Source organism: Vanacampus margaritifer, chromosome 16, assembly GCF_051991255.1.
Source record: "Vanacampus margaritifer isolate UIUO_Vmar chromosome 16, RoL_Vmar_1.0, whole genome shotgun sequence".
Classification (NCBI taxonomy): Eukaryota; Metazoa; Chordata; class Actinopteri; order Syngnathiformes; family Syngnathidae; genus Vanacampus; species Vanacampus margaritifer.
The window spans coordinates 2,517,710-2,530,864 of NC_135447.1; the positions used below are offsets into that span (position 1 = coordinate 2,517,710).

At 41.4% G+C, this 13,155-nt stretch overlaps 1 protein-coding gene across 1 annotated transcript in view; it reads left to right on the forward strand.

Moving 5' to 3' along the window:
- Positions 1 to 7,973: 7,973 nt before the first annotated feature.
- The window catches only part of cadm2a (cell adhesion molecule 2a), a 180,032-nt gene continuing 174,850 nt past the window's right edge, over positions 7,974 to 13,155 (forward strand). The window contains 1 exon segment of the mRNA XM_077546792.1: positions 7,974 to 8,365. Coding sequence (XP_077402918.1) covers positions 8,305 to 8,365 — 61 coding nt within the window. The 5' untranslated portion in view covers positions 7,974 to 8,304.

The following is a 13,155-nucleotide window of genomic DNA, read 5'->3' on the forward strand; positions in this document are numbered from 1 at the left end:
TCTTAGCGTTCATTTTTAGTCGTGACATTTATGTCAAATCGCTGCCGGACTAACGGTGTGGGTTAGCATTAGCCTTTCAGTCGGGTCGGACCGTCCACGTTACGTCTTTACATGCATGGACGCTAATGCTTGAGATTAGGAAAAGGCAGAGTGAGGTTGTAGATCCTTAGAAAACAGGAAGTCAACACGAAAACAAGTCACTGGCCAAATAGCTCAGTCAGATCAACACTCGTTTTTCCGACCACGCACACCGGGTTCGAGTCTCACTTTTGGATTTTTGCGCTGTTATTGCGCCGATGGAGGTCGCTAAACTCAAACATTCGTAATTTGGCACCTTTTCAAAATGACCAATGAGGTCGACTTTATCGGAGGGCTGTCTCATCTCATCTCATCTCATCTCATCTCATCTCATCTCATCTCATCTCATGGATCGAGATCTTTTATGTGAGATGCGCATCAGGTCTAAATTGCTAAATTGATTAGACGTTGATGATGATTTGTTGTTTTTTGTTGTTATTCATCAACCTTTCGTCTCTTTTTCTGACAATTTTTTGGGAATATTTAATTACTCTTTTTTTTTTTTTTAAGAAAATGTTTTCATTCATTTGGAGAATATTTTATCTAAAAAAAAATTTTTTTTTTTAAATTCTAGGGGATTTGTTGTTTATTTGAATGTAATTAACTCTTTGACTGCCAGACGTTTTCAGAAAAGGGATGCCGTGGGTGCCAGCCGATTTAAGCATTTTGACTGATCTTTTGACTGATCTTTCAAGGTCCATAGAAAATTATGTGTTTGGTCTATGGAAACACACATACTACCAAATGAAAGATTGGACTCTCATCTTTCATCAGAAAAAAAAAGTTGTTTCTACCTTATTCCGTTTTTGAGTAATCAACAATAGAAAATGGCTAGTTTCACCTCTGTTTTGAAACAAACGTCTTTTAACGTCTTTGGCACTCCTCCATAGGATTTTACTAAACGTTATTTAACGTTTTTGGCAGTCAAAGAGTTAACTTGGATAGGGTACATAGTTGTGAAAATCCACCTCTGCCAGATTTTCCATTATTGTTTGGCCAATTTTTTTTGTTTTACGTTGCAATTTCAGTGGCGTGCGAGGGTATTTTGGCAAAATGACAGATTGTCCATTTTTGGCACGCTGACATCCCACAGTGCCATTTTTACAAAAGGGCCCGATTGAATGGAATACTTTCATGATAGCTTGGGCCTGTTTCGACCTCACACTAAAATCCTTCATGTGGTCGTCTTCTTGGCTAAACAACCAGCGGGTTACTCATTTTGTTAGATGGCAGCAAACCTGCCAAAAAGCACATCTCCTATTAAAAAGGTAGTTATTTGTGGATTATGCGGCCAGCAAAAAAAAGGGCCAATAAATGACAAAGGCTAAATTTACAGAGTCCTGGCGGTAAGGTTTAATGTGCATCCGTTACATTTTCTTGCTAATTAAACCCAACCATGTTGCATTTGGGATTGCTGGGAGAATTCTGATTTATATTAAGACAAGTTTATTAATTCCATGAGACAGCGCAATTTGGTTTGAACAGCTTGCACACGTGATAGATACTAGCATACAAGGCATAAATATAGATTTCAAAAACACCGTAAATAACAGGCCAAAGAGGCCTGTGGAAGGAATAATAATAATAAAAAATATATATTAAAAGGCTTGTTCAGCATTCAGTATTTCTAGCCCATTTTGGGGGTGCTCAAGCACCGCCTAAATTGAATCCCAGTACCCCAGAAAATTTAGAGGTGATCTTTTTTTTTTTCATGTACGTCCTTTTTAAACAAACTCGAGACGTGTATTGACATACAGCACTCTGTTGAAATGTAATATTTTGCATAGCCTTCAAATGAATGCCTTATTCATAGTCAGGATACAGACGCTCCCCAACTTAGGAACGAGTTACGTTCCGAGCGATCGTTCGTAAGGTGAATTTGTTCGTAAGTTGCTTCAGTGCTATATTTTGTATTATAATTTATGTTTAAAGAGAATACGTACAGTATGTACATGTACGTAATAAGATAAATAAAATGAAGTTTAACTTACTTTTGGAAGATGTACTCGATGCTTAAGGATTTGATGGAGGAGGAGGAAGAGGAGGATTTTATATCATGAGAGGTTCTTCGTCGTCACTGGAATGGGCTTCAAAAGTTACTTCCTCCTCCGTAACTTCAATGTAGGAAGAAGTTGAGGGTCGCGGAGAAGAAGATGAGGGTTGATGAGTATCTTTCCTTGGAGGATTTACTAGAAACTGGCCGAAAGAAGCGATCTAACGACGATTGCACAGTTTTCTTCTTTTTTCATCATAAATGATGCGGTAGCACCGTATGGCATCATTCAATTGATTTGCAACCTTTGTTCAATATTTGGGTCTTGCTGCTCGAAGAGTGCGATGGCTTTATCTATGAGCGACGGGCGTTTCTTCTTCTTCCTCCTCCTCGACACGTTGCTGAGCCTCCAATGCTGGGTGAGCTCTCACAGCGCCAAGCGTCGCTATTAGCGGCGGAAAGAAGCACTACAGTACTCGGAAAAAGGTGCGCAATAAAAAATCGAACTTACAGCATCTCTTTCCGAACATTTTTTGACATGTTCGTATGTACCGTTGTTCGTTACACGAATGTTCGTAAGTAGGGGAGCGTCTGTACATTGATTTGCCTAAATTCCATCAATAGTAAAGTGTGACTTTTCTTAACTGGAGATTTGAAACAAATCTCATGTACGGTTCTCCAGCCAAACTAAACATGTGTAAATGTTGTAAGAAATATCATGCAGTGACAGAGAAATGTAATGCTGCATTTGAGTCTACGGGATTTTTCTCATGAGGAAATTACAAAATCAGAGTGTTCTATTCGAAAGTAAACAACAAAACATGGCTGACGACTAAATATCCAAATGTTCGCTGTTTTAGTACTTTTTGCACAACATGTTCTTCTCTAAGAATCGGCACCGCCAAATTCGCAACAGGCCTTTTTTTTTAATCTTCATTTATTTCCAATAGCAACATCCCCGTATATGCCTTGTGATGCTCCCAGTCCCTCTGAAGTTCTGTTGCAAACCTCTTGAAGCCACTCGGTGACATTTTAAGATCAGCGAGCGCTTATCTCTAAGAACATCCCGTTTGAAGGCTTGCAATGGCGATGGCCTGTTGATACGTTTGTAAGCGTCATCTTGGTCTCATGTCGGAATGTAACCAACCTGATCGAGAGGACCGTTTAAATAAATAGCAAATTTGGTTGAAGTAGAAAATGCATTGTTTGATTCATCCAATTCTATTTCGTTTCCCCCCCCGAGTTAGAGGTCGACCGAGTAAGACGACGCACTGGGCGGGTTTAGCTTTTGACGCCGCAGATATGGAACGTTGCCAACAAGACGCCGTCCTCTACAATCTACCTGGTAGTTTTTGGTCATTTAACCGACTCTGATGGTCGGAGGCAGTCGTTCAAAGTGCCGCTGCGTTTTGGACGTGTTTGTCTCCTTGCAGTATGGCGGCCCGCTAGGCTGCTGCTCTCCGTGGCACTTAATGGCTGCCAAAAACTGAGGCAAAGGTCATTTATACTACAGGCGCAGTGGGAGGGCGCATACGTGCGCAGGTGTCTGCATGAGAAGACCCCCCCCCCCCACCCCGCGTCATAACTGGAGCTTGGAATCCATTTTGGGCTGGCGGGCTATCCCTTTCTTAAGCACTCATTTTGTTGCTTATGTTCTGCCTGGAATAAAAGACATCTTTTTAATGGCTGGCCACGTGCACGTGCATGGCTGGACTTAGCTAACACCTGCACTCGCTGTGGTTTGAAATCAGTCACTTCATGCTTTTCATCAGTTCCATATCACGGTTTTGACTCGCTGGCAATGCAAACGACGCTTCTTTGATTGGAGCCTTTTGCCAAACGGGAAGCAGGAGAGCAACACACACACACACGCGCACAAAAAGGATCATCACACTGGATTCACTCGGCTGCAAAATCTTGGCAACAAAAGCATATTTGCCCAGATGTCACTTTGCAAACTTCTTAGCGTCACCAGATGTCATCAATTCAAAGTGTGAAGGAAGTGTAATACCGAAATAGACTGCATAAATACGTTCTTTTTATTTAACCCTCTAGGCCGATATCACCATATTGAACTTTGTACAATTCACTTATTGTTGGTCATTACGGTAAATTTGAACAAAAGTGAACATAGACCACATCAGTGTCTTTGCTTTTTAGATACAGCTTGAGATGCAATATCTTAGTCAAGATGGTAGCAAATTATTAAAAAATAAATAAATAATAATGATAAATAATAATAAATAGTCTTTTTTTTAATATTGTATTTTAATACTATGAAATATATAAAAATAAGATCATATTTAAAAATAATAATAAGTCTGTAGAAAACAGACTACCGATACTTTAAGCTCTGTCTGATAGATCTCAATGTGTGAAACTAATGGGGATGTCTAGTCAGACTATGTGCCTGTTACCAAGGGTGTCCCTCAGGGGTCTATTCTAAGTCCTGTGCTTATTACTCTTTTTATTTTATTTTTATTTAACAATATAGTGTCTTCAGACACTATTTTCTATTGTGTAGCTGATACTGTTCCAAAAGCAGTAAAAAATAAATGCATAAAAATCTTGCAACTGTCTTCTCGTAACTTTTTTTTCCACTTAATGTCCTTAATGTGAGCAAAATGTAAATACAAAGCGCTACTATTTCAAAGTGTGAAATTTGTTTAGGTCCCAATTTGTTTTCTGGGTTAGCAAGGCTTCGAACTACTACTATAGGCACGCGAGGGTAAAAAATGTGGAGTGTAAAAGGTGAAACGATTCATGTTGTGTCTTACGCTGTTCCATCCCGGCATGGTGGGCTGCTCTCAGCTTGGTAAAGTGTCAGCCCAAATTAGATGCACTGGTGAGCAATGGTCTCAGCCAGGAGCAGGTGGTGGTTACTGGAACCTTTGGGAGGGGGGTTCGCTTCATGTCTGTGAGTATGGGATGGGGGGGGCATGGAATTGGTCTATTTGCCATCTGGAGCACCAGGACCATCCCAGGTGAGGCGGAAAACCTCAATGTGCTGTTTGTATCAGTCCACACATTGGCTTGCATCCTGAAACCAAAACACTTTTTGGAGCCCAACCTCGAGCCTCTTTGCCATGCCCCTAGTGAGGGTACACACCAATTCGGAGGGTGTGAAATGAGCCATTACAAGGTGTGCCTCAGCCCTCCCAAGTAATGCCAAGTGACCCAAATTCAAGAGATCAGAAGGCCACGCGCAGTTTTTGCATACAGAAAAATTTATAGATGGATCCATGTCAAACCAGGAAGAACTTCATCATATGGATTTGAGTAAACAGAGGGACATTTCTTCCAACCTGTCTTTCTGTACAGGGAATTTTGGAGGAATTGCAACCTTGCAGAAGTGCTGACTAAAAATCTAACTAACACATTTTTGCATTACTCCAGGTTAAAAAAAATGTTGTTTTTTTTAAAACTAGCAACACCAATAGAGAAAAGGCATTCAAAGGCTGTGAAGTGAATTCCAAATGAGTTGTTGACTATATAATCACCAATTATAGGAGCATTTTAGCTAATAAGAAGATGGAAGAAAATCTTGAAAGATTCTTAAAAAGATAGCATCAATGGGGAAATCAAGGAAAATGTTGTGAGGGCTAAAGCCCCCCGAGCCCTGCTGTAGCGCCACCCCTGGAAGAAAGGCGCAATAACAACAATGGGGAAAAAATAAAAAATAAATGAATAATAGCTTTAGAAAATTGTCATCCTGGTGGAGAAAATTACTCTTTTTTTTTTCTTCTTCTTTTTTCTTTTGAAATAAGGTCAAAATACATAATAATAATAATAATAGTAATATTATACAGTATGATCCGGGTAATACATTTTCACTTTAAGGACACCTTACAGACATTCAAATAATAAACAGCAACATTGACTTCTTTACATGACCAAGGAAAGTGCAATACGATGGCTTCACATTTCTTTTTACTACTAACGATTGTCATCGTATAGACCTGGCATGAAAGAGAAACATGTCAAGTAGCTGTAATTGTGTGATTGAAAAGAAGCTGGGATGTAATCATTGTATATACCGTACAGTCTGTGGGCTACTTCAAAAGAGCACAGCTAATTTGATAAATAATGCATAGGGTTCTGTTCTAGGCTATCTCCAAGTAAGCTAATGATGCAATTAAAGGGAAAGGCTTCATACAGTATGTATGGCGAGTGGAAATAAACACTGCTAATGTTTATATCTAAATATATCTTTTTAGTAATACTAATCTTGTGTCCCCGCTGTTCTTTCACTTCCCGTGTTATGCGGCCTTTTTCCTCTTAAGACTTAAGAGTGTTTTTTTTCCCCCAAAGGGATCTTTACTGCTTCACAACCCCTGACCCCCATTCGCCCATACATTAGCTTGCTAGCCCACTCCAATCCTCGCCCAACCTCACCTCTCCTCCCCCAACAATTGTTCTTGCCAGGAAATCTTCTAAGCCGGTTTGCTTGTCACCATTAATCCATTACAGTCCTTGAACCGGAAGAGTTGAGATCAACGTAGTAGTAAGTCGCCAAGCGTATGAGTTAGTTGGTCTGTTTTGCATTCTCTGCTCATTCTACATGTATACTCCAAAACAAAAAAATCTCCATCTCACATAGTAGTGCATAAAAATACATTTAAAGGAATTAAAATGACATTAATTTGCTTGAATGGTCCTGACAACAGGTGAGTTTTTCATAAACTGTAGCAAAGAAGCCCCGTCCTGTTTGTCAGTCGGTGTTCTTTCTCCATGTCCAAAAAATACACAAAAGTCTCACTTTAACGCTCAATCACACACGTAAAAAAAAAAAAAAAAAACACAGAGGCGAGGAGCGAGCAAAGAAAGCGGCCGTCCAACTGCTTTCTTGAAGCCTGTCTGGTGGATTCACCGAGGCGGACAACAGCCCCGCAGGGTCACTGGTGATGGGGGACTGAATACCAATGTGGCCAAATTAGTGCCAAGTTTTTTTTATCCTGCAAAAAAATTGTGTCGTACTGCATTGTGAATGACACATCGGATTAATGCGATTAATTAATTGCTTGGGTTTGTTTTTAAAAAAAGAAGAAGAAGAGAGAAGCTTGAAAAAATAATGGAATATTTAATTGCAATATTGAGGAAGTGAACACAATTTGAAAATGTGAATGAAGCAGCAAAACCCACCCATGTTTATCCACCTCACGGGGCGGCCATTTTGCCACTTGCTGTCGACTGGAAATGACATCACAGTTGAGTCGTGATTGGTTGTTACTGAGCAAATGTGATGTCATTTTCAGTTGCCAGCATGTGGCGAAATGGCCGCCCTCACCAACTTACATTGAGTTTTTGTGTTTATAAAAAGTAATTTTTCCTCATTATCTACTTGTACGTGTCCAAAAATTGTTCTGATTTTATAAAGTATCTTGCTTTTTCTATATTTTGTTTAAAAAATTCACTAACATACCATGTTTGGATTAGTGGGGCCACATAGAACATATTAAGATTTTTAAAATTGGTTTAAAATGCCCCTATCAAATATTATTTCATCAACATAGTTTAAGTTCATAGATGCTGGTTGCTGGATAAACCCTTGTTTTGAATTTTAGGGAGACATTACAGTATTTTTTTTATGGAGGACAAAAAAAATGCAAAATTAAATACGGATATTAAAAATATAATTAAAACATTAGATACAAAAAAAATACATACATGGAAATAAAAACAACAGCAAAAATATATAAATAAGTAAAAATAAAAACAAAAAATAAAAATGGTCCTCCATATTTTTTTCGACATATTTCAAACAAAAATATAAGCTCTTGAAAAAATTTGGAATTTTAATTGTTTATAGCGGGTGTCAGGCTCGGAGCCCCTCCCTCGCAGCACCCTTCTTCCACTTGCCGATTGGCTAAAAGCTCACGTCAATCACAGCCATGTGGGCGGGACTTGGTCGACTCCCTCTTGCTCCACACTGCGAGCGGGGCAAGGCAGCCGTACATCTTCAGTTTACCGGAGGACGGCAGTCGTCGGTCGGTGAAGGCTCGCTGTCTCCACAACTAAACCTCGCCGCTGTGCCGCAGCTCCTGCAAACAAACCAACATAACCACCAGCACAAAAAGCCGCGCAGTTTTTGGGGTCGTTTTCTAAACCTCGCTCGACTTCAAAAGGACTCGGTTAAAAAGTGTACCTGGAACGGAGCAGGTCCGGTTGAGGGGGAGCTACGAGGCGGACAAACTAGCGAGCGAGCACCAGGTGCAAGACAACCACAAGACAGGATGAATCTCAACAGTCGTGCCATCTTCACCCTCTACACTGTTTATGGGATTCTTCTTAAAGGTAAGCTTTTGTTTTCGAGTTGTGGGCGGCGTGTGTTTGTGCGCACCTTGCATGCTAACAGGGGCAAGACGAAGGAGGGTCAAGCGCTTTTCTGTGTGCATGTACATGTGTGTAAGTGACGAGGGGGCACCCTGGGGGTCTTTTCCCTATAGTGGCCAGGAATGAGAAAGGTGTTTCTCAAATATACCACAAGGGCGCCGCTTCTGCTTCTTCTTCTTCTTCTTCTTCCCGCCAGTGGCAATAAAAACATGAACGCGTGCCTAGGAAGAGGAACAAGGGAGGCGGACACACCTCAACGTGATCCATGCAGCCCCCACCCCCACCCCCACCCCCAACTTCCACCCCACCCCACCCCTCAATGGGTGTTTGTGGACATGCAGCTTTCTGATGAGTCACTGCTGCGATGCAGCTGATGCATTTTTGATCAAGGGATGTCTGTTTTTGTTTGTTTAGAGGTGCCTTTTATGGGGGCGGGGGGGGGGGGTTGCAGGAACAGGTGCACCACCCTCGTTTCTCCTTATTGTGTTCTGTGTGAACTGAATGAGTACTTGGAGGTATAGTGAGGTTGGAGGTCAAGGTCACATGGTTTAAAACGCCTACAGCGGGGGTGCATGCATGCGTACTGATGATGTTTTAAATGAGAAGCCCCGCACGTGATGTGTTTTTTTTTTTTTTTTTTTTTTTCGTGCTTGCTGCTCTTTTTGTGCACAAGACATCAAGCCTGGCACACCAAACACATAACATATCGAGCCCAACAAACCAGAGTCTTATACCCCAAACCAGATGGCTGTTGTAGTGCCAAGACTGACCTGTGAGAGGCAGCACAATGCTGCAGGTCAGCTAGACCGCCAGTTAATACAAAGAAGAAGAAATGGAAACAAAAAATGTTAGCTTAACTGGTAACTACACTAAACACAACTAGCTGGGTCTCAAGTTATGTCAGATGACAGTGTGAGCTTCAGGTTACATCCTAATTAGCTATTTTAAATATTTCACAGTCGAGGTGCAACAATTAATCAAGTATACAAGTAATCAATTGCGATTTTTGAGAATGTATTATTCTTATAGGGAACTGGTTTCATTTTAAATTGTCCAAATCCTTGGAATTTCAGCCTCTGGGTTTTGGCAACAACCTCGCGATACAATGCGTATCACGATTCAGGGGTCACGATGTGATATGTATTGCAATACACGTGTATCCCTACATGGCTTTAAAGCAAGACGTATCCAAATATTTGACATTACATACATTTTTATGAAAACTGTCACAAGTGTATCTCAATGATTTTGTCATTATGCTGGATGGCAAAAAAGTTTTGTTCTTCTAATGTTTGCGGCACTTCCGGTTTACCAACCAACGGGAAACTTTATGAATGAATGAATGCGTAATATTAATATTGGCTGCGTATCGATATGTATATTGTAAAGAGGCCCACAATGAACGATATATTCCTGTATCAATTTTGGTTTTCACTATTAAATATTTTTAGATTTTTGTAGTCCCCAATGAAAACACGCTGATTACCTTTTGTGTTGTTGCTTTTACTCTGGTAAACAATGAGCTACATTTTTTATCATTTTCTGACCCATTATGGACCAAATCAGTAACAGAATCATAATTATTATTTTTTTATTCAATTTCGAATAATGTCCTGTTTTTGAATAATGGGATGCAAATTAAAACATGTTTTGTAAAAAAAAAAAACTGATGTAGATGTGGTCGGTGTCAGTTTTCTAAACCGAACGGAGAGGGGGAAAAAAAATACACTTTTAACACACCCCACAACACAGAAGAAGTACTCAAGATAATATTTTAAAGACATCAGAGAATTAGGCCAAAATCGTTCGGTTTATCGGTAGGTTTGTACTCCACTTTAGAAGAAATGGTGCTGAATAATTGTTAGCTTTTGTTTGATTGTTGCATCATACCTGATCATACTATGGACCTGGTGGACTGACATGCTCCTTGATAGGACAAAATGTCCTCCATTTCTGTTTTATAGCTCTCAGCAGCCAAGTAGTTGTAGAACCGAACCTTGTGGAGTTTTCACTTGTTTTGTGCGGCGTTCACCGCCGGGGGTGGCGACAGGGATGACGATGGTCCATCTTAAGTTTGCCATATTTGTCGCCGGTTGCTAAGCGACTGAACTGGAAGTGTCCTGGTACCTTTTCCCAGTTGTTTGGATTTGAAGTAGGCTGCTTTTTTTTTTTTTTTTTTTTTTTGGCAATCTGTTTTTGTCACCTTAACAAAGAAAAGCCCTGGCTTGTGATTAAGGGCTATATAAATAAACTTGACTTGACGGGCTTTTACTGAGGAGGCGGCGGAGACGATGAGCAGCAGCAAGAAAAAGGGAGTTGAGGCTCCTCCGTGAGCTAAAGCTATTTGGAGACCGCTTCGAGGTGTACTTCAGGCTTCTTCAAGTTTTTGCATGCTTTTTTTTCCCCCCCTCACTAGAACATACAACAGCGCCAAATGCTCTTGCTGTTTTTCTATCCTGAAATCACTCCACCACAATCTCGCCAATTGGATGTGGTGTCAGATGTTGCGACATCTTAGCGTCTGATTTCAGTCTGGGTGGCATTGTCGTGGACGACCACACTACGACCTGCTGCCTATTAACTCATTTGCTCCCAAAAACGTAGAAAAACGTTCTATTTTAAATAGTGCTAAAGCGTATTTATACATTTATGTTTTTTTTATGCTAGCGCTTTGATGCAGCCTCTCAACTGCAGAGAACAGCTGAAGCAATGGTAGTAATTACAAAAACAGCCAGCAGGTGGCAGTAGAGTATAAGAGATCAACCAGGGCCATGTTGCAAAAAAGCTCTTTTCCCCCACAGATTATAAACAGATTTGTGAATAATGATGAGACTTGGCTATATTCTAATGCTAATTGCGGCAAAACGGAAACAGATAGAAATAAACTTTTTTTTCCTGATGAAAGGAGAGATTCTAATCTTTCTTTTGGTAGGGTCCATGTTTTTACAGCAGTAGAACGCAATATTCTGTGGGCCTTGCAAAATCAGTCAAAATTTGATTAATTTTAATCCAGCGGCTTTCCATATTTTACATATCGGTTGTAAAATATCAGAATGATTGCAATTATGATGACCACAGCGGCCAGTGAGAAAGTAATAGGTTAAAAACACAAGCGCGACGGTGATGCCAAAATATTGCCTATTTCTTATATTACAGTATCGATGTGCAGATATCCAATACTGGTACTGTCATTGCATGATGAGAACCAATTTGTTGACTTTGTGGCTGGTGATGCTATTTTAAGACCACGGTATTTGGATTTGGTTTGCGCACGTATTCCCTTCATCTTCCTTCCAGTACTTCACGACGCAATGTATCGAGACACTGCAAAATGTGTCGACAATATGGTCTGATCAATTAATGTGTGATTCCATCACCGTTATTGCAAATGCCTCTCTATTGTTGTAGTCTGTTAAAGAAATGAAATCTGATGATTATTTATTCATGAGCTGCTTTCCGTTGGAGGTTAAGTAAGGCCTTGCTTACTTTGTGATCGTTAAACATTGAAGTGGGAGATTTTTCCCATCAGGTGTCATTTTAATATTTGTAAATTCAAAGTGCCATACGAAGTTCACCAGAATAACAGTTGTACTTGTTAAAAAAAATCAAAACATTTATGAAGTAATTTTATAGTGGGCCAGCTCTTAATGCGATTGTGGACCATTTATGGCCTACAAGCCGTAGGTTGACCAACCCTTTTGTTAAGTATTTTATTGCACGCCCGAGGTGTTTCCTATTTGATTCTATATTAATCTTTAAGATCCCCAAAGGGCAGCGCGCTCATGCACAGTATGTTCAGTAGGCTACGTGTGTGTTTACATCCAATCCTGCAAAACCTGTGCCGTGTTTGCATAGCATTATCGTGGAGAAGACCGAAGCAATTGAGAGCAGAGTGCACGGCAGTCTTTTTTTTTTTCATATCATGCCGACACACGCACACACACGACTGCGTCACACGGTCTCGGCAACCATGAAGAGGATAATGCTAGGCTGCTTGATTTCAACAGTCATTTCCCAGTGCAAGGCCTATTATTGTGTAGGTCGCACGCAGCAGGCAGGTCAGCCTCCTCCTGAATGGCGTCGATATCGCCGAAGTCACATACGAGCTCGCCGCTGTTCACGGCGGCTGGCGTGGAGATTTCCACAGATTAGATCTGTGCAGGTGGAAATGCAAATGTGTATTTCCCCAAAAAAATTGGGGGGGGGGGGGAAGATGGTTTGCTGTCGTCGGCGCTTTCGTCCGGCATGTGCCCGCGAGCCAGAGAAAAGCGCCTGTTATGCAAATGCGCCTGTTACGCAAGAGCCCGGCCGGGGCTGAGCGGCTGGCGTAGCAGAGGGCGACGGCGGAAGAGGAGCTGATGTCAGAACAATATGGGAGCGGAGCTGTGGAGGAGGAATGTGCAATCTCCTGACGGCGCGAGTGCAACCGCCGCACTTTGCGCCTTGTTTTGGATTGGTCGTTGATCTCGTTTGCTCGCCAGTCCGTCTGTTTCGAACCCTGATCTCGTTATTTGGCGTCGGAGCCCCCGCCGAGGCATGTTTATCCCCTCAGTGAGTCTAAGCTGCTGGAGGCCGACCCTCCATCCCGCCCGCGCCTCCGTCCATTCCTCCCTCGCTCTCGTCCGCCGGTCCTGGCGCTGGAGCTTTGTAGCGGCAGCGTGGGAAAGCTTCTGATAACAAGCGGCCTTGTGTGTGTGTGCGTGTGTGTGTTTGTGTGTGTGTGTGTGTGTGTGTGCGTGTGTGTGTGTGTG